General features: G+C 48.9%; 1 protein-coding gene across 1 annotated transcript in view; it reads left to right on the top strand.

Moving 5' to 3' along the window:
- Positions 1 to 26811, top strand: part of KNTC1 (kinetochore associated 1) — a 792142-nt gene that overhangs the window by 191511 nt on the left and 573820 nt on the right. The window contains exons 9-10 of the mRNA XM_082256649.1: positions 14688 to 14781; positions 14897 to 14949. Of these exons, the coding sequence (XP_082112775.1) occupies positions 14688 to 14781; positions 14897 to 14949 (147 nt within the window). The remainder of the gene's footprint in view (positions 1 to 14687; positions 14782 to 14896; positions 14950 to 26811) is intronic.

The following is a 26811-nucleotide window of genomic DNA, read 5'->3' as shown; positions in this document are numbered from 1 at the left end:
AAGAAATCTTTGATTCCTTTTCCACTCTGTATACGGCCATAGCCTACATTGCGGATGCATCGGCAGAATCTGTGAGGATGACGGTAAGATCATCAGCCTTAGCTAAATCAGCCAGAAGAGCTCTGTGGTTGAAAACTTGGCCCCGGGATACAGCATCCAAACGCAAGCTTTGTGGGATTCCATTTCTAGGTTATTTACTGTTCGGTCCTGAGTTAGACTTAGTTTTGGACAGGTCAGCTGACAAAAAGAGATCATTCACTGCTAAAAAGAAAAAGCAGCCAACTTAACATCTTTTTCAACCTCCAAGGGCTCAGCATGATAGCAGGCCTCAAGAGAAAAGGAAGAATTGGTCGGCACAAAAGACTAGGGGGAAGGGAAGCATCCTTTTCCACCCTCCTACGTCAACCAACAAAGCACAATGACAAGCTGTTGTTGGTGGGAGGAAGACTGAGAGCATTCCTTCCCCACTGGGCAGCCATGACAAAAAAAATCTATATATTATTACCATACTGTCCCAGGGTTACCAAATATAATTTATCCTCTCACCTTCCAGGATGGAAAACAAGTGAGAGATGAGAGGCTCCTCCCTACAGGAAACACAATCAGTTCACAGCTGTTAAAAGGCCCCACCCTTCCCCTTGTCCCTCAGTTTGATTGTGTTTCTCCCATAGCAAAACATTTATTTTTTTCTCTGACCTGAAGACTTTGAGTTGGATCGTCCCCATGTGAGGCAGGTTCAGGAATGCCGGAGAAGGCCACACTACCTGCATGCCTTCTAGGCTTCTCACAGGTCGCCTCAAGGTACAGGCAGTCAGTCACTGTAGTGGTCCCTCTAGAGCCTGTGACCTGCTGTTCAGCAGGGGTCTGCTCCGGTCCTAAAGGCCATTGAACTGGATTTTACATTCGCAGGAATTCATTAGAACGGCCGGACAGTGCGCTCTAAGCTTCGCTTTGAAACTGGAACTTCCGGTTTGTGCAGGAAAGGTGGCTCATGCACAGTGTGACCCGGAATAGGGAAACGAGTACGGAGAAGACGCCGGACCCGCATGGCGGCGGTAAGGCTGTCTCTCCGCCCGAAAGAAGACAGAAAGTTGCCAAAGAAATTAATTCTGCCACAACCCACCTCATGGAAAGGGAGGAGTGAAGATCGGTTCAGGTGGCTACAGGCAAAAGCAAATCTGAACCTGGTAAGTGCCGTTTTCTTTACTGTTTGAGATTGATACTAGTGTCAGACTTATGTCCCTGATAGCTCCCATGCTCTCCCTCACCGGGGCCTGTAGCCCAGTTACTATGGGGCAGGAAGAGTGATCTGTTTATCTCCTCTTCTCTTGCAAAATCCCCAGGTGGAACCCAGGAGGCCTCTGATAAAGCACCCCCTTATCCGCTGGCAATAGCTCCTCTAAAAAATGTGATATTTGCGGGGAGAGACTGCCCAGGTCTCACACTAAGTCCTTTTGTTATAAGTGTATTAACAAACTGGCTGGTAAGGAGACCTCAGGGTTTAATGAAAGATTTCCTTACATGAGGGCCCTGGGTCTGATGGTCTCGACCTTCGAAGCGGTCTTGTTTTTTCAGGCTCATATGAGACAGTTGCAGAAAGCGATTGTCAAAATCCTGTCAGAAATCCTCAGTCATTGGACCAGAAGATTCGGTTGAGCCATCTCACAAATTCGGCTCTCTTGGTGGTTCCAGTCACCTGTCCTTTGCCAGGGCAAGTCCCTCCTGCCAGTGTTTTGGATGGTGGTCAGCACGGACGCCAGCCTGTCAGGCTGGGGTGAAGTGCTGGGGAAGCTCTGTGCCCAAGGGACTTGGGCGACAGAAGAGTCTTTCTTGTCGATAAATATTCTGGAGCTGTGAGCGATCAAGCTCTGCCTGCTTCACTAGACGTGTTTGTTATGCGGCTCTCCGGTTTGTGTCTTTTCCATGGCCGTGGCTTACATCAATCATCAAGGGGGCACCAAGAAGGTTGCTGAGATTCTGGTATGGGCGGAAAACACAATGTTCCGGCTCTTTGCGCAGTCCACATCCTGGGTGTGGAGAATTGGCAAGCGGATTACCTGAATCGCCAGGTGTTGGATCAGGGGGAGTGGTCCCTGCATCCGGACGCGTTTCATCTCCTGTGTGCCCAGTGGGGGACTCCGGAGGTGGATCTGTTTGCGTCTCGCCTCAACAGGGAAGTTTAGAGGTTTGTGGCCAGGTCTCAGGATCCTCTGGCCGACACCACAGACGCTCTTGTGGCTCCTTGGAGTCAGTATCGCCTGATGTATGCCTTCCCTCCGCTAGTTCTCCTGCTGAGGTTTCTTCACAGAGTGGCGACGGAAGGCATTCCGGTCGTTCTGGTGGCACTAGACTCGCCTCGGTGGTCTTGGTATGCAGACTTGGTAAAAATGGTCGTGGATCCTCCATGGCGTCTTCCTCTGCGGGAAGATCTACTGTCTCAAGGACCGATCTTCCATCCTGCTTCACGGTCGCTGGATTTAACGACTTGGCTGTTAAAAGCAACGTGTTGAGGGATAAAGGTCTCTCAGATTCGGTGATTCCTACCCTTTTGAAGGCCAGGAAGTCAACATCTAGGAAGATCTATCATTGTATGTGGAAATGGTACATTTCCTGTTGTGAATCGCTGCAGCTGCACCTTCACTTGTTTTCTATAGCTAGGGTTTTGGCCTTTTAACAAAAAGGGGTTGAGCAGTGCTTAGCATTAGGTACGATCAAGGGCCAGGTGTTGGCCTTGGCTATTTACTTCCAACGTCCGTTGGCTACGCATAGTTTGATTCGCACCTTCATTCAGGGGGTGCATCATCTGGCCCCTCTGAGGAGATCCCCGTTACCGCAGTGGGATCTTAATCTGGTTTTGTCTGTTCTTCAAAAGCCTCATTTTGAGAATATTGGGGAGGTTTCTCTGCTTTCTTTGTCGCAGAAGGTTGCCTTCCTAGTTGCCTTCCTTCTGCTTGCAGTTAGCGGCGCTGTCCTGTAGTTCGCCTTATTTGGTGGTCCACAGGGATAACGTAGTCCTGGTGTTGGATTTTCATCTTAATGAAGATATCGTGTTGACTTCCTTGTGTCCTAAGCCTAAACCTCCCAAGGAAATTGCCTTGCACTCTTTTGATGTGGTTCGGGCAATAAGTGTTTATCTGACGATTACTGAGTCCTTCAGCAAGTCGGACTCTTTGTCCTTCCGGACGGTCCTCGCAAAGGTTTGGTTGCGTCCGCTGCAATCATTCCGAGATGGATCAGGCAGACAGTTGCTTAGGCTTATTCAATCAAAGGTCAGGTTCAGGTTCCTCCTTTCCCTGTGAAGGCGATTTCTCCTTGAGTGCCTCTTGGGCTTTTCGCCATCAGGCCTCTGTTGTACAAATTTGTAAGGCAGCGACTTGGTCGTCTATGAACACCTTTACAAAACTTTACAAGGTGGATTTGTTGGCATCTTCGGATGTCTCTTTTGGCCGCAAGGTTTTGCAGGCTGCTGTTTTCATGAGAGAATGTTTTTTTTTTTTTTTTTGTTCTCTTAGGGGTCTTTAGCTTGGGTGAGCTCTTGTTTGGTGGAGCTCTATGTTGCCCGGTTGGCTAGGTTTATCCTCTTGGAGTTGACATTAGTGTCTGGTGGCATTTTTCCCACCCCTCGTGACTATATTGCTTTTGGACCTCCCACTCAGCCCATGTAGATGAGGCTGCGTCTGGATGATGGAGAAAAAACGATTTTTGTAAGATCTTAGTGTAAAATCTTTTTCTCTGATGTCCATCGACAGACACAGCACCCGCCCCTCTGTTTAAGGTTGGTTCTTCACTGCTTAAAAACGAAATGGATGTGCTGGGCTGTGGCAGCGGGGGTTATGCCTGGAGGGACAGCCCGTAGGGCGTGTACATTCAAACTTTCCTTCCTAGATTACTCCTGATGGGCGGAACTTAACCCACTCAGCTTATGGAGATGAGGCTGCATCTGTCGATGGACATCATAGAAAAAGATTTTACAATAAGGTCTTACAAAAATCTTTTTTTTTTACTTTCTGCTATAAAACATTCCCAATAAAAAATAAATAAATAAAAATAAAAAATGTTTCTTGCGTTCGTTGACGGACACAGCTCCTGATATTCTTAACCATTGGGTTACACTGCCCCCTACAGGAGTATGACACTGGGCAGAAAAAAACTGGCCACACCTATGGGCTGTCCCAGGGGGGTATACTTCCTCTCTTTGCTATAGGTACTCGTTTTTTTTTCTACCTAGTCAAGAGTAAGGACCTAGTTGTTGGGATCTCTGGTCCTGGCAATTTTTTTTCTTTCAGATAGATTTTTTTTTCTCCTGGTCTTTCCTGTGAGATCTACAATCAACTGCCGGACTGGGCGACGGGCTGGATAATCTAGATCCAGTGTTCACCCCAGTCTGGTCAGCGTGTGCGTGCAGACCTCAGCTCTGCACTAGGTCGGCCACGACATAACCCCACTGTACTGGGGCTGGCCTTTGAGTTAAACGTCTCGCGGGGTCGCATACGACCAGATCTCGGCACGAGTCGCAGCATTCCTTCTGACCAACAGCCCACACCATTTCGATAGTGAGGGGTTCTGTCTGGAGCGGTGCCTGCCTGGTTCCTGGTATTATGAGTATCTCCCCCCCCCCCTCCCCCTTTCAGGGACGTTCTGGCCACAGTGCTGTTACTTCCCAAAGGTGGATGTAAATGCGCATGCGTAATCTCGCAAATGCCCAATGTTTTAGATGTACTAATGCGCACATGCGCACAAATATTTGCGAACGCTCCAATAGACATTGGTGCCAAACACCATATATAAGTGCAGCAGTGGCACTAAGGCTTTGCTGTCTGATCAGCAGCTGTACCTGAGTGCCTGAAACCTGATTCTGTGTTGACCTGGCTTGCCTTTGATTCCGCTTACATCTCTCCCATGTTGACCTTGGCCTGTATCTGGACCTTTCTATTGTCTTTGCCCATCTACCGGAATCCATGTTGCCGATCTCTGCTTGTACCCTGGATACTCTCTGCCTTCTGTCTTTGCCTGTTGTCTATCATCTGTCACCGACCTGGCTTGACTGACCATGTGTAACGCTCCTGCGTTTTATGTATGATGTGGATTTACAGCTGCAGAAATATTCCACTTCAGTTGTCATGTAGAGAAACGCTGAGACACCAATCCCAACTCCCAAAGACTCATCATGTGTGGATGATCTCAATTCAGCAAGTAAATACACACACTCAATAAGAAGTTCCTGGAGTGATCTATGTACAGTGGGTACGGAAAGTATTCAGACCCCCTTAAATTTTTCACTCTTTGTTATATTGCAGCCATTTGCTAAAATCATTTAGGTTCATTCTTCTTCCTCATGAATGTACACATAGCACCCCATACTGACAGAAAAACACAGAATAGTTGACATTGTTGCAGATTTATTAAAAAAGAAAAACTGAAATATCGCATGGTCCTAAGTATTCAGACCCTTTGCTGTGACACTCATATATTTAACTCAGGTGCTTTCCATTTCTTCTGATCATCCTTGAGATGGTTCTACACCTTCATTTGAGTCCAGCTGTGTTTGATTATACTAATTGGACTTGATTAGGAAAGCCACACACCTGTCTATATAAGACCTTCCAGATCACAATGCATGTCAGAGCAAATGAGAATCATGAGGTCAAAGGAACTGCCTGAAGAGCTCAGAGACAGAATTGTGGCAAGGCACAGATCTGGCCAAGGTTACAAAAAGATTTCTGCTGCACTTAAGGTTCCTAAGAGCACAGTGGCCTCCATAATCCTCAAATGGAAGACGTTTGGGACGACCAGAACCCTTCCTAGAGTTGGCCGCCCGGCCAAACTGAGCTATCGGGGGAGAAGAGCCTTGGTGAGAGAGGTAAAGAAGAACCCAAAAATCACTGTGGCTGAGCTCCAGAGATGCAGTCAGGAGATGGGAGAAAGTTGTAGAAAGTCAACCATCACTGCAGCCCTCCACCAGTCGGGGCTTTATGGCAGAGTGGCCCGACGGAAGCCTCTCCTCAGTGTAAGACACATGAAAGCCCGCATGGAGTTTGCTAAAAAACACCTGAAGGACTCCAAGATGGTGAGAAATAAGATTCTCTGGTCTGATGAGACCAAAATAGAACTTTTTGGCCTTAATTCTAAACGGTATGTGTGGAGAAAACCAGGCACTGCTCATCACCTGTCCAATACAGTCCCAACAGTGAAGCATGGTGGTGGCAGCATCATGCTGTGGAGGTGTTTTTCAGCTGCAGGGACAGGACGACTGGTTGCAATCGAGGGAAAGATGAATGCAGCCAAGTACAGGTATATCCTGGACAAAAACCTTCTCCAGAGTGCTCTGGACCTCAGACTGGGCCGAAGGTTTACCTTCCAACAAGACAATGACCCTAAGCACACTGCTAAAATAACGAAGGAGTGGCTTCACAACAACTCCGTGACTGTTTTTGAATGGCCCAGCCAGAGCCCTGACTTAAACCCAATTGAGCATCTCTGGAGAGACCTAAAAATGGCTGTCCACCAACGTTTACCATCCAACCTGACAGAACTGGAGAGGATCTGCAAGGAGGAATGGCAGAGGATCCCCAAATCTAGGTGTGAAAGACTTGCTGCATCTTTCCCAAAAAGACTCCTGGCTGTATTAGATCAAAAGGGGGCTTCTACTAAATACTGAGCAAAGGGTCTGAATACTTAGGACCATGTGATATTTCAGTTTTTCTTTTTTAATAAATCTGCAACAATGTCAACAATTCTGTGTTTTTCTGTCAGTATGGGGTGCTATGTGTACATTCATGAGGAAGAAGAATGAACCTAAATGATTTTAGCAAATGGCTGCAATATAACAAAGAGGGAAAAATTTAAGGGGGTCTGAATACTTTCCGTACCCACTGTATATAGTAGTATAGAGGTGATAGGCTGAAGAGACAGGTTGAGTTGAGACGATAGGTGACAGACACTTGAGAGGAATGTTCTTGAGAATGAGATAGTAACAGGTGGGATGCAGATAGGTTAGCAATTATGTATGGTAGTAGATGATAGGATAGCAGATGACCTACAGGAGAGACTAACCCAGTGCAAGAGCAGATGATAGTAGGCTCAAGAGCTAGCAATCTAGATAGTGCAGATGTAGTAACATCCCTTAGTATGCAGAGCTAGACAGTGTAAGCTTTAGTATGAAGGTTATTGAGGTTTCCCCTGTGGGGTACTTATCACTAGTAGCAATGTAGCAGAGGAGAGGTTCGACAAGAGCGGATGATCCGGTAGCGGGATACAGGGATCAGCGCAGCGTGGTTCTGACAGCGAGGTATGCTTGCAAGCATGAGAGCTTCAAGACAGGTTAGCATCAAGGCACATCTAGGCACACAGCAGGTTGAACGAACACATGTGAGTGAGAGCTGGTGATTTAAATAGCTGTTCAGTCCGGCGCTCAGTGATGATGTCAGCACTCTTAAAGGGAAACACACCTATATGTGCTTCATCTATCTAGGTAGATGGAAAGCACCCGGAATGATGTGATAGGAGGCACTGAGAGTGCCAGAACCTTACACCATGCTACCTGTGTCTCCTTGCTCTGCATGCACCTGCCTGCTGCCACCAGCCTGGAATCTGCCAGTTCTGCCTACCTGCTGTTACCTTCTGGTCCACCCTGGTGTTACATCCACCATTTGGAAGACAATCCAGGCACCCTTACACCACCCCCTTTCGTGGCCACTGTCACAACATCGGTGGTCCCAGAGACGGGGTTGTTCGAGAAGCCTTCTCTCTGCACATCAGGCTCAGCCGTCAGGTACGTGACACCCCGTGGAGGGTATTAAACAAATAAATAAAAACGTGCAGTGCAAAATGGAGGAGAACTCTAACAGCTCTCCATACAAATAAGTGATAATAGTGCATATCTAAAAACCAAACGAATGGTTAATAATGAACAATCAAAAAAGCCCCATATGTGCAAGTGAGAAGTAAAACATCCAAGGTGATATGTTTGATTAAAGTTCCCCTCATTCCCGTTAGGCCCCCCTCACCTTTCTCCCCATCCTACCCCCCTCCACTCATGCTGGACCTGTGTGTGGGTGGTCTGGTACACCTCCCGTGGTGGAGGCAGTGCGCTTTGCTGGCGATAGGGGCGGGGGTGCTCTGCCAGCGATCGACTGTGGTAGGGGGGTGTGTTGTACCTGATGGGGGCTCCTGCTAGGGTCCCCGTCCTGCCTGTGCCTGTCCTGAGACCTAGGGATTCCTCCTGGGTCTCTGGGAGCATCGTGGTGTCTCGCGGGGCTGCCATTTTCTTGTAGTCCTTGTGCTGAAATGCAAGGCGGCCATGTTTATGTAGTCCAGTGGCCATTTTGCGGTGGTTTGCCATAGAGTACAGCAGCGGCCCTGACAGTCGAGCCCTATGGGCGGCAATTTTGGAGGTGGGAGCCCCTCCTCATCCCCTGGTGCTGACTCCTTTATCGTTTCCTTTCTTGATAGCCACGTATGTACAGTACAGATTCTCCTGGTGGCTGCGGTGTCTGGTTTTTGTGGGGTGATGAGTCTGGTGGGGCCCTCTCCCTCTGCTGAGGATTGATTGGGGGCTCTGTGACTAGCAACCTGGTGTGCTGCCACAGCAGTGGAGGTGTCCCTTAGTAGTGTGTTACACTTTTTTTTTGTGGGATCCCCCTGGTGACTCATGGACTCTTTTAGAGCACACCTCCCTACCTTTTAGAGCACATCTCCCCACCTGATCCCCTCTCTGAGGCCGAGGGGCCCATTCAGGTCCCAACCATTCATCGATTCACTGGCGGTGGTCCTGGAGTCCTTTTGTGTCCTTGGTGGAGTTGGCTTTTGGGCAACGGGCTGTCAATAAAGCATCCCCCACCTTCCCCAGCCTCATCTGTCCCCTCAGATCCTGAATCTGATTCGGCCGCCGCGGGTCATCCTGCATGGGATCCTGTGACCATGCGTCCTAAATCCTCAGATAGTGAGGAGGATTCCTCCGCTTCTGCAATCGCGCACGAAAAGGCGCTGGAGGACGCACTGATTGTATATGCGCATGAGACCTTAAAGATGGAGGCCGCAGCTGCGACAGGCGCAGGTCCCCTTTGGCACTCACAAGCCATCCAGAGTGGCAAAGGTATAACCTTATCCCTCCTATGTTGACAGATTTGTCACTACAGAGTGGGGGTGCCAAAAGTGTCCCCTTGGGGCCCCTAAACGCTTTGCTAGGCGATACCCCTATAAGGAGTCTCTTAAGAAGTTGACTGTTCCACCGGTGGTGGACCCTCCGGTTCCAGCTTAAACAAGACAGCCATGTCCAGGGCGTACATATTCCGGTTGCAGAGTCCCCCGCCTTTAAGGAGCCCGATGACAGGAAGGCAGAGGCTGTGGACCAAAACACGTACACCCTGGCTGGTTCGGCACTATATTCACCATTGACCTGGTGTCGCAGACTCTGACCAAGTGGGCTAAGCTTTTACACCGTGACCTGGAGGGAGAACAGCTCTCCTCTGCCTTTGCTGAGCTGGCAGACCAACTAGTCCAGGGGCTTCAGTTTATCTGTGATGCGGCGCTCTGTTTCGACAGTGGTCCTTCTGCTTTTTGTTTTTTGTCCCGGTTCCGACTTTTTCAAGAGTTTTACTCAAAACTATTTATAGGGCCCAGAAAGGAAGGCAAGCTGCATCCAATCCTGGACCTCAAGGTGTTGAACTACTTGTGCAGGTGCAGAAGTTCAGAATGGAGTCTGTTCACATGGTGGTGGCTTCCCCGCATCAGGGGGTTTTTCCTGCCTCCATCGACATCGACGCTTACCTTCAAATCCCAATATGTGTCAGTCACCAGCGCTTCCTCCGCTTTGCCGTGGGAGAGGACCATTCTCAGTTTATGGTGTTACCCTTTGGTCTCGCCTTTGCTCCTTGGGTCCTCACGAAAGTGTTGGCTCCTGTGCTAGCATTGTGTTAAGTCAAAGGGGTCCTGTGCTACTTGGATGTCCTTCTTCTGCGAGCAGAGTCTCCTACTGCGCTGGTGGAAAACCTGGAGATCTCCATATGGACCCTGAGGAAGTTCAGCTGGCTTCTGAATCTTCAGAAGTCTGCCTTGGTTCCTTCGACAAAACTAGACTATCTGGGTCTGACTTTGGACTCGGCCTTAGCCAGAGTACTCTGGACTAACTCCAAAAACTGCAGGCTGCAATTCGCCTCCTGCTGTCCAGCAGATGGTCATTCCTCAGGACTTGCATGCGAGTGCTGGGCCTGATGGTGTCTACCTTCGAGGTGGTCCTGTTTGTACGTTTCCATACGAGGTCCCTGCAAGGGAGATTCTGATCAAATGGGACAAGAATCCGCAGTCTCTGGACAATCCAATCCAGCTGAGCCGGGGTGTAAAAGGTTCCCTGATGGCTTCATTCTCGGGCGCTCCTACAGGGCAAATCCTTCCTCCCCTTGTATTGGACAGTGGTCACCACGGATAACAGCCTGTGGAGGTGGGGAGGCATTGTCAACAGAAATTCTGCTCAGGGGAGTCTAAACCCTGGAAAAGTCCAGACTACTGATTAATATCCTGGAGCTCCGAGCGATCAGACTGTGACTGGAACATTGGTTATCCAAGGATATCTAGTGTGCATTCAAACAGACAATGCCACAGCATTGGCTTATGTCAATCACTAAGGGGGCATAAGAAGTGTCCTGGCGGGTTTGGAGGTAGCCGGCATCCCCAGGTGGGCAGAATGTTCATTCCAGCCCCTTTCTGCTGTATGCATTCCCGGAGTGGAAAATTGACTGGCTGGTTACCTCAGTCGGCAGGCGTTAGACCAAGGAGAATGGTCTCCTCATCCGGAGGTGTTCTGTCTGGATCTGTTGTGTCTCCAGTGGGGCACCCCCGAGGTGGATCTGTTGGTGTCTCGACTCAACAAAAAGGTGTAGAGTTTTGTGGCATGGTCACCGGATCCTTTAACAGATGCCGCAGATGCACTGGTGGCCCCGTATGGTCAGTATTGTCTGATTTACGCCTTCCCTCCTCTCCAGCTTCTACCAAGACTTCTACACCGGATTGAGGCAGAAGGGATTCTGGTCATCCTTGTGGCCCTGCACTGGCCTTGCCGGTCTTGTTACGCCGATCTGTTGCGGCTGGTCGCCAATGTTTCTTGGAAGCTTCCTCTCAGGGAGGATCTGCTGTTCCAAGGGCCAATCTTCCACCCTGCTTTACTGTCTCTGGCTTTGACTGCTTGGCTGTTGAAAGTCAGGTACTGAGGGATAGGGTTTGGTCTGAATCGGTGATTCCAATGCTGTTGAAGCTAGGAAATGTCCTTCTAGGAAGATCTACCATTGTACGTTGAAGATGTACATAGTGTGGTTTGAGTCCCTTGGGTTTCATCCTCGCTTTCAAAGACCTTTGGGCACACACTCCCTGGTGTATACCTTTCTTCAGGGTGTTTGCCATTTGGTTCCTCCAGTGCGGTCTCCGTTGCCGCCTTGAGACCTCAGTATGGTGCTTTCGGTCCTCCAGAAGTTAACCTTAGGGAGATTTCCTTATTTATGCTGTGTCACAAGGTGGGAATGAAGCCATTGTGTTGACTGGCGGTATTATCCTGTCGTCCACCTTACTTGGTGGCTCACAGAGATAAGGTGGTTCTTCGACCCTGTCCGTCATTCCTTCCAAAGTTTGTCTCTGATTTCTATTTGAATGAAGACATTGTGTTGCCTTCCCTGTGTCCCAGGCCAAAACATTCGAAGGATACTGCCTTGCATGCCTTAGATGTGGTTCGGGCAATTAGGGTGTACCTCGCAGCTATGGAGTCTTTTAGGAAGTCAGACTCCCTATTTGTGCTTACGGATGGGTCTCGGACAGGGTTGTCCGCTTCCTCTGCAACCATTCCCAAATGGATCAGACAGATGGTGATTCAGGCCTATTCCATCAGGGTTCAGGTTTCTCCTTTCCCTATCGAGGCACACTCTACTTGGGCGATCAGTGCCTCCTGGGCCTTTCCGTCGTTGGGCTTCAGTGACACGGGTTTGCAAGGCGACCACCTGGTTGTTGGTGTACACTTTCACAAAGTTCTATAAAGTGGATGTGTTGGCATCTGCAGATGCCTCTTTTGGCCGCAAGGTTTTGCTGGCTGCTGTTTAGAGGACGTGGTCCTCTTTGAGGGTGTATTGTATTTTTCAGGTGGGCTCCAGTTTTTTTTTTTGTTGGCTACTGTTTTTAGCCTTGGGAATTTTTTTGCTGTTCCCACCCCTCGTGTTCTTCAGGACTTCCCAATGGTTAAGAATATCGGGAGCTGTGTCCATCAATGAACGAAAGAGAAAATTGTATTTTTTACTTACCATAAAATTAATTTCTCTTATATTCATTGACAGACACAACACCCACCCCTCTGTGGAGTTGTATTTTCTCTGACACTGCTTGTAACAAAACTAAGGAGCTATAGCAGAGAGGACAGGGAGTATACCCCCTGAGACTGCCCATAGGCGTACCCTGACTTTTTTTTCTGCCTAGTGCCCTACTCCTGTAGGGGCAGTTTAACCCAATGGCTAAGAATATCAGGGGCTGTGTCCGCCAATGAGCATCGGAGAAATGGATTTTACGGTAAGTCAAAAATCCACGTTTTTCATCATTTTAGGCCAGTATGTATTCTACTACATATTTTTTGGTAAAAACAAAATCCCAGTAAGTGTTTATTGATTGGTTTGCGCAAAAGTTATCGGCACTTCAAACTAGGGGAAAGATTTGTCATCTTTATTGATCTATTTATTTATTTTTTACTAGTAATGACGGCGATCAGCGATTTTTTTTTTTTTTTTTTTTTTTTTTTAGCAGGAATACGACATTGCTGCGGACACCTAACTGACACTTTTGGGGGACCAGTGACGTTGCTACAGTAAGCAGTGCTAAAAATATGCATGGTTGCTGTACTAATTGGGACAAAATCTGGACACCTCGACTGGGTATCTCCGCCAAGAAGCTGCTTCCTAAGCTCTGGAACACGGGATCCGTGAATCTGGCTATAGTTACCCCAAGAACTTGACAGTACAAGTTTTGGAGTCAACCAGAATCAAACTGTTTATTCAAATGCATGCACAAAGAGATATACACTGTGGGACAATCCCCCCTCCCTCTTAGCCAATCCACATAAACATATACATCCCATAATAAGTTTATCTTAAGGCAGACCGAAACAATAGAAGAACAATGAGATGCAGGTACTTAACAATAACAAACCCCACTTCACTAGCAAGGGTCTATGAGAGACACATGCGATATTCTAGCAATCTGAAAAGTCAAACCGTTTTATCTTTATATATTTCCTGAGGGATATTGTTCAGAAATATTATTGTCCCAAATGAAAGAGTGCCTCACTCTTTCAACACAAACCACACATATAGAACCCAGGATAACCGGGGTAACACGAAAGGCTGAGTCCAGTGTGGTTGTACAGCGAGTCTGATTAGTGCAGACCCGACTTGGGGTTCTTGGTCACCCTGTGCCCCTAATAGACACAGGGTTACTTAAAGATAAGAGGGGCCAGGGAAGCTGGATAAGGATTTTCCAGATCTCTCTAAAGTAATCTGGGTTCCATGAGGCCCCCCAGCCAAAGTGACTCCTGTCACACTAATAACACTGGCAGGTAGGGGGTTAACACCGGGGTGTTAATGGGTTAAATGTGTGCCTAGGGGATGCTTTCTAACTGGGTGAGGGATGGGCTCACTGGATGAACTTAGACCTGTGTTTCTAAATAGGAGGCACACAGGATCCCTGTGTTCATCACTGACAGAAAAGCAGTCTGCAATGTTTACGTCAGCAGATCTCTGTTCTGTCTCCATAGGGAGAGATTGCCGATGCCCGGTGGACATCGCGGCCGCCGGATCCACTGATTGGCTCGCCCTCTAGCAAATTGGCACCTGCGCACGCACCCACACTAAGGCCCTGTTCACACCTGAGCATTTTTCAGCTCGTAAAACGCTAATTTCTGAAGCAAAATCCCATTAATTTCAATGGCCCCTCTTTACATATGAACATTTTGTCACCTGAAGCAAAATGACTGAAGCTCAAAAAAGTACATGAGCTTCTTTTTGGCAGATTACAAGCGTAGGCAAAAACGCCTTTAAAACACCCCAAAAAGCCCAAAAAATGCCTGAAAATTATACGCTCAGGTGTGAGTGGAGCCTAAATGCTACAGGAAGCGACTTACATGTACGTTGTTTGGCATAACAGAGCCGACCTGCCGCAGCATAGCTTCGGTGGCTGGTCGGCAAGTTGTTAAGTACTGTTCCCTCATGGAGCAACAACTGCTTTATAGAAAATCAATGTGAAAACGATATAAGTTAAGCCCTGTACACACGTACCGAATGTCGGCCGAACGATCGGCCGTCTTTTGTCCGGTGCTGTCCTGTCGGTTGAAAAGTGCTAAAGACTGCACACGAATTTTGTTGGCCAACAACAGCAGATTGCAGAAGTGATATCATGTGATGGTTAACTTTCCGTGTTTTTTCTTCTCTGAGCATGCCCAGTCTTGCTCATCTGCTGTTTGTCGGCCGAATTCTGGTGTTGGCCAACAAAAATTTTAAAGCCTGCACACCAGATTCTGTTCGGCCGAAAAGTCGGAGTCGGTTGTCGGAAGCATCATACTAACAAGCCGACAATCGGCCGATCGGTCGGTGGCCGAATATTTACGGCCGACAATCGCTACGTGTGTACGGGCCTTTTAATGTTGCTTTTGTTTGTGTTCACACCAGGGAAGAGGTGCTTATGCTCTCTCAAAGTGGAAAATGGATCCTGTGAAAAAACACCTTGCTGTCCAAACTCTTGCTGATTCTAGTATGATCCAAGGTAACATTACACTCGCGTATTGTCAGTACTACTTATTCATTTTTAGTTCTTTGTTTAAATATTAAAGCCACATAGAGTTGCATTGTTTTTATGTTTATATTCCTTTGATATTAAGGTGCAAAGAAACTACAGATTTTGGACAACCTGTTGTTTATTCTGGATGAGCATGTAAGTAGGCACTTATATAAATGGTATAGTAGACATTCCAACCTATGCCTGCACAGACTGTGCATTAAATATGTAGTTTCATGGTGTCATTTATTGTCTGATGTGGTAATGAGTGTGTATCGTATTCCTTTTAACACTAAACTGCAGCACATTCATGAGAACCACTCACATAGGAAAGATTAGAATTCCTACTTGTAATGCATTGTTAGTGAGAGTAATGCATGAGTTTTGCTGCATGAAAAAAATGCGAATAGGTCTATTGATACTTTGTTCATTTTCATGCACCAAAACGTATGTATTTTACTGCATGCAAATTTATTTTTAGTTAAATTCCCATTTTCTCTTTCGATGGATGCAGCTCCTTATCTTTTTGACAGTTGGGCTATGCTGCCCCCTACAGTAGTAGGACACTAGGCAGGAAAATGCTTCATTATGCCTATGGGGCAGTCCCAGGGTGTATACTCCTGCTCTCAGCTATAGGCATTCAGTTTTTTTCTGCCTAGTCAGGAGTAAGGAACTAATTCCTTGGTGGGATCTCTGGTCCTGGCATGGCAATTTTTTTTTTTTTTCCTTTTTAATTGGATTTCTTCCAGTGGGGCTATGACACAGGCTCTCTGGCCAAACTGGGGGGACCCTCTGGATCTAGATGAACATTGCCCAGTCTGGCAGTTCATAGTAGATTCTCACAGGAATAACTGGGATTTTTTATTTACCGTAAAATCCATTTCTCTGAGTCCACCGACGGACGTAGCTGCTGCTTTAAATCATAGGCGGATGGTTATAAGCCCCTCCCACTAGGAGTTACCAGGTAGAGCCAAAGGCTTTGACAGGCCCAGGGGGGCAGGGTCCCTGGGTTATTATCCCTGGCCTCACTGTTGCATCGTCAGTTTTTAGCCGCCTGGTCTTAGGAGTGGCCAAACAGCTCCCTGCTGGGACCTTTTGTCCTTGCTCTTACGGTCTCCCAGTTTGTGCCAGCGAGTGCTTGCAGACCGTAGCTCCGCGCTGGGTCTCCATAGCGACTCTAGTCCCATGGACAGGGACTGGCCTGCAGATGAAACACCCCGCCGGGACGCACACAATTGCCATGCCAGCGTCGCAGCGTGCCCCTTGGCTGACCGCTCCCTCACTGCAGTGCAGAGGCAGTCTGTCAGGATGGACGCCCGCCCTCAGCAGAGTGGTCCTGTATGTACAGTCCCCCCGTCTGGTTAGTGGGCCTGGGGCAGACGCGGGCTCCTTCATATGTGAGTAGGACCCTCGGGTACCCATATGTCCTACCACCCTCCTCCACTATGAGGGGGTCACCTGGGACCTTCCCCTCCTACCCTGACCTCTACCTACCCTGGGCTCCAGACCCCCGGGACACTTTTAGTGGGGGGGCCCCCTATGTAAGTCGCCTCAGGTGCTATACCGGGTAGTGGACAGTGGGGGGAGGCCTCGTAGGGGGCTTTATGGTTTTGCCTCATACCGCTACCTTGAGGGGGGGTTTCATCCGCCGGGATGACCCCCGCCAGGGCCCCCAGGCCTGTTACTAGGGTAGGCCTCACTAGGCCCGAGGTCACATGCTCATTGGCGCGAAACTGCCATTTTGCTGTGGCCTGCAGCCTTAACAGGCCTCAGCAGCCGGCCTGGGTATCCCTATCACTGTAATGCCGGTGGCCATTTTGCTGGAGCCGGAGACTAAATAACACAGGAGCTTCTGGCTCTTGTGGGTGGGGGCGTTTCCTTCTACCTTCTTCACGCTGCTGATGGACCTTGCTGTGTTCTCAATGTGGTAACTACTCTAGAGGAGTTTAATTACCCTGGCCTTCACCTTTTCATCTTCAGAGGGATTTCTGGCCTTTAGGGGGCTTAGGATTGTCCCCCGGAGTAGCGCTGCGTGCATCGCGATCGTCTCTTAAAGGCGCAGTGCACCCTGGTAGCGTTGGACTTGCTGGGACTGGTGGTGCTTTTGTAACCTCACTAAGCCTCAGGGGCGTTAATCTTTGGTGATTGGGTGTGGATTTCTCCCTCTTAGGCCATTGATCCTGTTTTCAGGAGAAGCTTCTGTTAAACCCCTTGTGGTGCAGGTTCCGGTGTTTCCCTGTTTCCCTGTCTGCTCTTTACATTCTTACTGTGCAATCCATATGTCTAACATGGATTCCTCAAGTTTGTCTGCGACCCCCGATGTATCGCTGGGGCCCGCTTCTAATGCTCATGATGTGACTTTATTGTCTGTGATGCAAGAAATGTCCAGAAATATGGACAAAGTTATTGCAGCAGCATTTACTAAGAAACGCCCTCAGCTCTCGCCTGTCTCATCTCAGACCTGGGTTTCTGAGGCCGATATGGTCGCCGGCGACGCAGACCCCGTTTTTGGAGGATGCGTCCCTACATTTAGACATTTCTGACACGGAAGAGGATGTTTCCACACCCGCCTTGGCACAGGAAAAGGCGCTGGTAGATGCTTAGATATCCTCAGTGAGAAACATCCTAAAAATCACGGATGCGATTTCTAAATAGCAAGGAGCCTCGGAATCCTTTTGGATCCCTCAGGGCAAAGAATCAGCCATGGTTTTCCCTTATCCCGAAGTCTTGTCCGCCTTAATGGAGGAACGGCGGTGACCTATATGCATGCTTGCAGTTCCCAAACGTTTGGTTAGATGCTACCCGTTTGAGATCTTACGCAAATGGACGGTGCCCCCTCAGGTGGACCCCCAGATATGCGGTATTCACAAGTCCACGGTTTTACCAGTGGTAGAATGCTCATCTCTCCCTGATCCGGTTGACAGATGTATTGAGGTATTATCCCGATACCTGTATACGGTAGTGGGATCTATTCTCAGGCCTGCCCTGACTACCATTCTAGCCTCTCAGACTATGTATGAATGGGTAAAGGCTCTGAGAGAGGCACTGACGGTAACCCCGTTACTGTCATCTGCCCTGGAACTCGTTGACCCAATTATCGCAGACTTTGCAATTTCTTTGCAACGCTATCCTGGACATTCTTCCGCTCACGGCCAGAGCATCAGTGGTAAGTGTGCTTATCAGACGTGCGATAGTCCTGGTAGGCCGACCAGGCTTCTAAGAAGCTTTTGGCAGATCTTCCCTTTCAGGGTGATTGCCTTTTTGGTTCCTGCTTGGATGACTTGATCAAGACGGTCACTGGGGGAAAGAGCACACTCCTTCCTCACTCACCTAAGAGTAAGTCTCCCTTGTGTAAGCGAGGTCCTTCCTTTTCAGCACAGAAGCGTCTTTTTCGTGCGACCGTGTCGCAGAAAACCAAACCGACTTCGGGCGGAAAAGGATCCTGAAAATGTTGGCCTGGTTAGCCGAAATCCTCTGCCCCCAGCACCTCCAAGCAGACCCCTTCTGCCTGAAGAGGCGCCCCCACGCACTTCAGGGGTGGGGTGACGTCTGTTTCTTCCCAGATCCTTGGACTTCACTGTTGCACGACAGGTGGGTCCACGAGGTAATTCAGTCCGGGTACAAGATAGTTTAGTTCCCGTCCACGAGACAGATTTTTTCACTCCAAACTTCAGCTGTCCTCAGACCTCCTTGCGGGGCTGCAGGAAGCGATTCGGGATATGCTTTCGCAAGGCGTGATTGTACTAGTTCCTCATCAGGAACTCTTTCGAGGGTTCTATTCAAACCTGTTTACCGTTCCACGGAAGGAGGGCAAATTGCGTCCAGTCTTGGACCTCAAAACTCACCGCCTTGTGTGCGTCCAGAAATTTCGCATGGAGTCCCTGCGGTCAGTGGTGGCGTTCTTGCATCAGGGGGACCTGCTGGCCTTGATCGATATCAAGGATTCCTATTTACATGTCCCTAGCTCCCAGGGTCTTCACCAAGGTGTTAGCCCCTATCCTTGCTCTGCTACGACAGAGAGGAATAGCGATTCTGGAGTACCTGGACGAACCTCTTCTCCGAGCGGACTCGTCTGTGACATTGGACTGGGATTTGGAGGTGACCATTCACACTCGGAAGCAGTTTGGTTGGAATCTCAACCTTCAGAAATCTGCCCTGGTTCTAACAACCATACTGGAGTATCTAGGGATGATCCTAGATTTAGCTTCGGCAAAGGTATTTCTACCTCCCGTGAAGTTACATAAGTTAAGGGAAGCGATTCTGTCATTGCTGGCATGTGACCTGGTGTCTCTCAGGTCATCTATGCAGGTGCTGGGCCTGATGGTGTCCACCTTTGAGGCCAGACCATATGCTCAGGCCCACACAAGACTTTTGCAACAGGAGATCCTTGTCAAATGGGACAAGGATCCTCTATCCCTGGACAGTCTGATTAATTTTAGTCAGAAATCCAAGGACTCCCTGAATTGGTGGCTCAGCTCTCCGAATCTTCTCCACAGGAAATCCTTCCTTCCAGTATTCTGGACGGTGGTGACGACAGATACCTGTCTGACCTGTTGGGGGGGGGGGGGGGAGCCTGGATCAGGGAAAGTGGTCCCTGCATCCACAAGTGTTCCACCAGCTGCGTCTCCAGTGAGGGACCACGGATGTAGACCTTTTCGCCTCCAGACAAAACAGGAAAGTTTCAAAGTTTGTGGCTCGGTCCAGAGATCCTCTGGCCGATGCAGTAGGCGAATCTGGTAAAGTGATGGAATTTCTGCGCTAATCAATAAAAGAATGATTATTTAAAGAAAGTTATTATGATAAGCTGCTGCACAAAGGAATCATAGAAAAACCAACGTGATATAGAATCAAAAAATATGCTGCGCTACAATTGTAGTGAGTATGAAGTCACCAAAATGGATGTAAATAAATTAGTACAAATATTCAGTGATATCATCAAATGATAAATAACATATGTGCATGTAGTGAAATTAATCAAAACAATCTGTGTACAAAGGAAATGTGAAAAACAAGAGGATGTTTTAAATCCCAATGAAGTCCATAGCAATAAAACACAAGAGTGGTTTCAGGAAGATCAGCCACAAAAGTCCCAAGGGTTACATCCGCAAGACACTTTGTGAGGGTAAAGAGGACACCAGCGTGCAGATCACCAGAAAAAACCAAATGGCTGCTTACCGGAGGAAATTGGTGTCTCAAACTAATGAGTTGACCAAATTCAGCTTATGTGTAATACCAGGATTGGCCACAGGATGTCTCCTTATGGACTCAGGCACGATATCCACATCACGGTATTGAAAGAGAAAGTATAGACAGGGACATAGCGTAACTCCATATAAATCGTTTATTTAGGTAAAAGCAGGTAATGCACTCACGTTTTTGTAGAAATACAGGGCATGTAGCATTTGCAAAACCGAGCTAAGAGCGAACGAACATCTCCCGCGGTCTGTGTATCTTTGGTAGCCGGCTGCTGGGGGCGTGGTCACGTCTGGCTCACCCGACCGGTTTCGTCATACGCTTGACGTCATCAGGGGTGTAGGCGCCCTGGTGGCTCCCTGGAGCCAGTACGGGCTAATTTTATGCCTTTCCTCCGCTAAATTTTTTATCTCGCCTGCTACGCAGGGTCGAGTTGGAGGGGATTCCGGTAATTCTGTTGGCTCCAGATTGGCCCCGGAGATCCTGGTACGCCGATGTAATTCGGCTTAACGTCGCAGGTCCATGGACACTTCCTCTGCGGGAAGATCTTCTATCTCAGGGTCTGATCTTCCATCCTGCTTTACATTCGCTGGCTTTAACAGCTTGGCTGTTGAGAGCAAAGTGTTAAATGACAGGGGTCTGTCCGATTCTGCGATTCCCTACCTTACTCAAGGCAAGAAAGTCCACTTCTCGGAAGATTTATCATCGTATGCGGAAAGCGTACATTGCTTGGTGCGAATTGCTGAAACTGCATCCTTTGCTATCAGCAGGATCCTGACCTTTCTACAGAAAGGGGTTGACCAACGTTTGGCACTCTTAAGTGTCAGATATCGGCCTTGACTGTGTACTTCCAACGCCTTTTGGCTACGCACTCTTTGATTTGTACATTTCTTCAGGGGGTTTGCCATTTGGCTCCCCCCCAGGAGGTCTCCGTTACCTCCTTGGGACCTTATTTTGGTTCTATGGGTTCTTCAGAAATTTCCTTTTGAGAACATAAGACCCATTTCCTTGCTCGCCTTGTCGCAGAAAGTTGCCTTTTTGGTAGCTATCACCTCTGCTCGCAGGGTTTCTGAACTGGCAGCGCTATCTTGCCGCTCTCCTTATCTGGTAATACACAGGGATAAGGTAGTGTTACGGCCTAATCCGTTGTTTCTTCCTAAGGTGGTTTCAGACTTCCATCTGAACAAAGACAGAGTGCTTCCACCACTCTGTCTGAAACCTTCACATCCTAAGGAAATTGTTTTGCATTGCTTGGATGTGGTTCGGGCGATACTGGTGTATCTGGAGACTACGGAGTCCTTTCGTAAGTCAGACTCTGTAAATACGGATGGACCCCGTAAGGGTCAGGCTGCGTCTGCGGCAACCATCTTTCGAGGGATCAGACAGATGGCGGTGAAGGCGTATTCTCTTAAGAGCAAGGTTCCTCCTTTCCCTGTCATGGCTCACTCTAAGCGGGCGTTGAGTGCCTCTTGGGCTTTCCGCCATCAGGCGTCAGTGATGCAGGTTTGCAAGGCGCCCACTTGGTCGTCTTTACATAGTATAGTATACAAGTATTACAGAATAGATGTGTTAGCATCCTCGGATGCGACCTTTTGGCCGCAAGGTTTTGCAGGCCGCCATTTAAGGAGCAGTCTACTTTTTCATCTCCTTTATGGTTTTGTTACAATTGAGCCCCAGTTGTTGCTTGTTGGGCTCCATGTTATATAGTTGGCTATGTTAGCTGTGGGAATTGTATTCTTTTAAGTTTGTCCTTTCCCCACTCCTCAGTGATTACTGCTTTTGGACATCCCTATGATTTAAAGCAGCAGCTACGTCCGTCGGTGGACGAAAGAAAATGGGATTTTTTACTTACCGTAAAATCCATTCCACCGACGGACGTAGCTCCCACCCCTCTTTTCTCTTAAGAGTTGGGTTTTGGTTATATTCACTGCTTGCAACTAAACTGAAGATGCAATAGTGAGGCCAGGGGTAATAACCCAGGGACCCCGCCCCTCTGGGCCTGTCAAAGCCTTTGGCTCTACCTGGTCACTCCTAGTGGAAGGGGCTTATTACCCATCCGTCTATGATTTAAAGCAGCAGCTACGTCCGTCGGAGAAATGGATTAAAAAATGGATAAAAAATCCCAGTTATTCCTGTGAGAATCCACTATGAACTGCCAGACTGGGCAATGTTCATGATCATCTAGATCCAGAGGGTCCCCCCAGTTTGGCCAGAGAGCCCGTGTCATAGCCCCACTGGAAGGGGGCTGGCCTGCGACTTAAACGTCTCACGAGGGCGCATACAACCTGGCCTCTGCCTGAGTCGGTGTTTATCCTCGCCGACAGCCACCCACATTCCGATAGAGCGGTGGTCTTTCAGGAGTGGTGCCCGCCCTGTTCCTGGTATGGTAAGTAGCTGTCCCCTCCTTTACCCCTGGAGGGTTTTGGGGTGGACGTGGGCCCCTCCCTGGGACGGTGGGAGCCCTGAGTTTCCCTCCCTCTCCCGAGCCCCTCTACGATCTCATGGGTCTTCAGTCCCCTCTGGGTTAGGTTATGAGCTGCCTTTTGCCACATGCTCCTAAGGGGTGACTTGTTGGAGTTGCTGCTGACCGGGTTTTTCCTGGTGCGCAATGGGGGTTGATTAGAGTTTCCCGCTAACCTGGGGGTTGATTACTAGAGCTGGGATGTCCTCTTGGCTCCCTGCTGCAGTTGTTAGGCTGGGGGAGCAGATGCTTTGGCATCCGCGGATTTGTCCCAAACTTTAGGCTATGGCTTTGCGGCCTACTGGTTGGGAGCAAAGTGGGGTGGCCCCAGTGGGGATGGCTGAAGCTACTACCCTCCGTTTGGGCATCTGCCCTCCCCTCCGCTGTCCTGGGTAGTTGGCTCCTCTGGGGCTCGCACCTAGGTGGCTTGGCCTCCACAACAATTGAGGCCGTTGCCATGTCTCTAGCTTGGCCCCTCCCTTGAAAGGGGTGGCTCTATGGGGGTGGTTTATTTTTTTGATAGCAGCTATGCCGCCGTTATTATGGAGGGCACCTTGCCCTTTTTAGCTCTGTGAGACCATCAGGGTACCCTGCCTTCGCGTCACGGCAGGCGGCCCCCTTTTAAGGGAGGCTATTTCCTTTTGCGCATACCTCTACTGAAGGACTCAGAGGGCAACCCCCTTATTTTTTTCGGGGTCACGTAGGTGGTCTATTCGTGGGCCCTTGGTCGGCGTCTCCCTTGCGGTATTGCAGTCGGCGGCCCTCCCCTGATTGTTGTTTTCCGGGTGACCTCGATATATTTCGTCCCCCGCCTTCCCCTGCCTCATCTGTCCATCTGGTCCTGAATCTGTTTCGGCTGGGAGTCAACTTACTGGGTCTGCGTCCACGCACCCAGTGCTCAGAAGTGAGGATATTTCCTCTGCTCCTCTAGCCGCGCATGAAAACCCGCTGGTGGATGCACTTATTGTGTCAGTGCGTGATATTTTAAACATGGCCGAGATGCTGCGTCGTTGTCAGAAAACAGTGGGGTTGTCTAAATCACACTCTGGTGGTTCCTAAGCATTTTTGCTATGCAATATCCTTATAAGGATTCACTGCTTAAACAGTGGACTGTCCCACCTGTAGTGGACTCGCCAGTTTCCAGGTTAAACCTTAATTTCCGGTTGAGGAGTCCCGGCTTTTAAAGATCTGGTTGATGGAGCTGGGGGTCTGGCCGGCCATATGCTCACTGTGGCTGGTTCTGCACGTAGGCCGATACTTTCTATTGCTCAGGTGTCGCAAACTCTGAGTGGGCTAAACTTTTACGCCGGGACCTAGAAGGGAAACCGCTTCCCTCTGGCAATTGCTCCCTGGTCTACAGTTTATCTGTGACGCCTCTTTGGATGTGGCCCCTTTGATTTCTAGGCTGTCTGTGTCAGCAGTGGTCATTCGGGGTATTATCTGGCTGAAATGCTGGTCTGCGGACCAGACTTCTGAAGAAGACCTTATCTGATCTCCCCTTTGTAGGGGATCGCCTGTTTGGAGCTTCCTTGGAATCATTAAAGGTCTCTCAGGAGGGGGAAGAGTACTCTTCTTTTGCAGGCTACCAACGGCATGGAGCCCCGTCGTAGACATGGGCCATTCTTCTCTGCTCATAAGAGGCCTTTTATTCCCTTAGGGGTCTCAAGACCAGGGATCTAAGCCCCTCGGGGTCTCCACCGGAGGTTCCAAGAGGACCTGGTCTGGCAAGCCACGAGCGGGTTCTCCCAGCCCTGCGGACATGGCTTCCTCTGCATGAAGAAGTGCCCTCGCCTGTATCTGGGGTGGGACATTTTTGCTGGTTTCCGGATTTGTTGTCCTCCCTGGTACAGGACAATTGGGTCCACAAAGTCATTCAATCTGGCTACAAGATCGAGTTTTGGTCTTATCCTCCGAAAAAGTTCTTCCCTTCCAGGCTGCACTTGTTCCCAGATCACTTACGGGGTCTATTCCGGGCAGTGCAAGACTTTTTACTTCAAAGGGTGGTTGTCCCGGTTCTGACTGCGGAACTTTTTTTGGGGTTTTACTCAAACCTCTTTACAGTTCCTAGGAAGGAAGGAAGGCAAGGTACGTCCAATTCTGGACCCCAAGGCACTAAACTGCTTTGTTTGGGCACAGAATTTCCGAATGGTGTCCATTCACATGGTAGTGGCGTCCCTACATCAGGGGGATTTTTTTAGTTTCTATAGACATCCAGAACGCCTACCTAAACAGTCCAATACCTGGCGGTCACCAGCACTTCCTCTACTTTACCGTGGGCGAGGAGCATTATCTAGGGTGGGGGGACGTTTTCGCCGGTTCCCGGACCTGTGGACTTACCTGGTACAAGAGAAGTGGGTCCAGGAAATCATATGGTCTGGCTACAAGATTGAGTTTTGTTCTTGTCCTCCGGAACGGTTCTTTCTTTCCAACGCAGGGCTATCCCCGGTCTGCTTACAGGCTCTTTGGGGCGGTGGAAGACCTTTTACTTGAAGAGGTGATTGTCCCGGTTCCAAATTTGGAATGTTTTCAGCGGTTTTTCTCAAACCTGTTTACAGTGCCCAGATAGGAAGGCAAGGTTTGTCCTATCCTGGACCTCAAGGTGCTGAACTGCTTATGCAGGTGCAGAAGTTCAGAATGGAGTCTGTTCGCATGGTGGTGGCTTCCCTGCATCAAGGGGAATTTTCTTGCCTTCATCAACATCAAGGACGCCTACCTTCAAATTCCAATATGTGCCAGTCACCAGCGATTCCTCTGCTTTACCGTGGGTGAGGAGCATTTTCCGTTTGTGGAGTTACTCTTTGGTCTTGCCTCTGCTCCTTGGGTCTTCACAAAAGTGTAGGCCCCGGTGCTAGTATTTTTGCGTCAGTGGGGGATCCCGGTACTGGGATACCTGGATGATCTTCTGAGAGCGGAGTCTCTGACTGCTCTGATGGACAACTTGGAGATTACTCTGAAGGAGTTTGGTTGGATTCTGAACCTTCAGAAGTCTGCTATGGTTCCGTCCACAAAACTGGACTCTCTGGGTCTCACTCTGGACTCGACCTAAGCCAGAGTGTTTCTTCCTCTGGAAAAATTTTGTCAGTTTCTGTTGTCCAGCAGACAGTCATCCCTCCTGACTTGCATGCGGGTGCTGAGCCTGATGGTGTCTACCTTTTGGAGGCAGTTCAGTTTGCACAGCTCCACATGAGATCTCTGCAAAAAGAGATTCTGGTGAGATGGGAGAAGAATTAAGTCTCTAGCGGTGGCTTCGTTCTGCGGCACTTCAACAGGGAATATTCTTTATCCCCCTGTGCCAGATGGTTGTCACCATGAATACCAGTCTGGGTGGGGAGTCCTCTTCGGCACAGATTGTGCGCAGGGGGTCTAGACTCTGGAAGAGTCCAGACTGCTGATCAATGTACTGGTACTTCGAGCGATCAGACTTTGTCTGAATCATTGGACAATTCATCTTCAGGGGTGTCCGGTATGGATTCAATCAGATAATGCCACGGCCGTGGCCTATGTCAATCACGAAGGTGGCACAACAAGTGTCCTAGCGGCTCGGGAAGTAGCCAGCATTCTAAGGTGGTCAGAACGATCGTTCAGCCCTCTCTACTGTACTCTTACCATGGAAGGTACAGAGGTTTATGGCACGGTCTTGGGATCCTCTGTCTGACACTACAGAAGCTTTCTTTCTAGTGGCTCCTTGGAGTCAGTATCATCTGCTTTACACTTTCCCCCTTTCAAACTGCTGCAAAGACTCCTGTACAGCATCGAGGCTGAATGGATTCCGGTCATTCTAGCCGGTCATTCTAGTGGTTCCAGACTGGCGCCTCTCCACACTCTCCACTAGCGATGAGTACCTCCTGGGCCTTTCGTCATGAGGCGTCAGAGCTGCAGGTTTGCAAGGCGACCACCTAGTCGTTTGTGCACACTTTCACAGTGAAAGTTTAACAAGGTGGATGTGTTGGCATCTGCCAATGCTTCCTTTAGCCGCAAGGTTTTGTAGGCTGTTGTTTAGAAGACCTGGTCCTCTTTGAGGGTGTATTGTTTTTTTCAGTTGAGCTCCAGTTATTTACGGCTGAGCTCCATGTTACCTGGTTGGCTATGCTGTTTGCTAATTGCTGTTCCCACCCCTCATGTTTGACACTGCTTTGGGAAGTCCCAACTGTCAAGACGATAAGGAGCTGTGTCTGTCAATGTATAGCTGTTTTACATCTGTGCTGCAGTATAATAGGACAGAGAAACAATTTGAGCTCATTCAGACCTATGTGTGTGAGTGAGTATTACCATGCATGCTGTAACACAGATGAAACCGTGTGTGCGAGTCCATGGTTTTTAATGTATTCACAGCGCTTAATTTTTTGCACATTTTGTAATGTTAC

This window comes from Pelophylax lessonae (assembly GCF_965119305.1).
Source record: "Pelophylax lessonae genome assembly, chromosome: 1".
Classification (NCBI taxonomy): Eukaryota; Metazoa; Chordata; class Amphibia; order Anura; family Ranidae; genus Pelophylax; species Pelophylax lessonae.
This window is presented reverse-complemented; position numbering and strand designations above follow the sequence as displayed.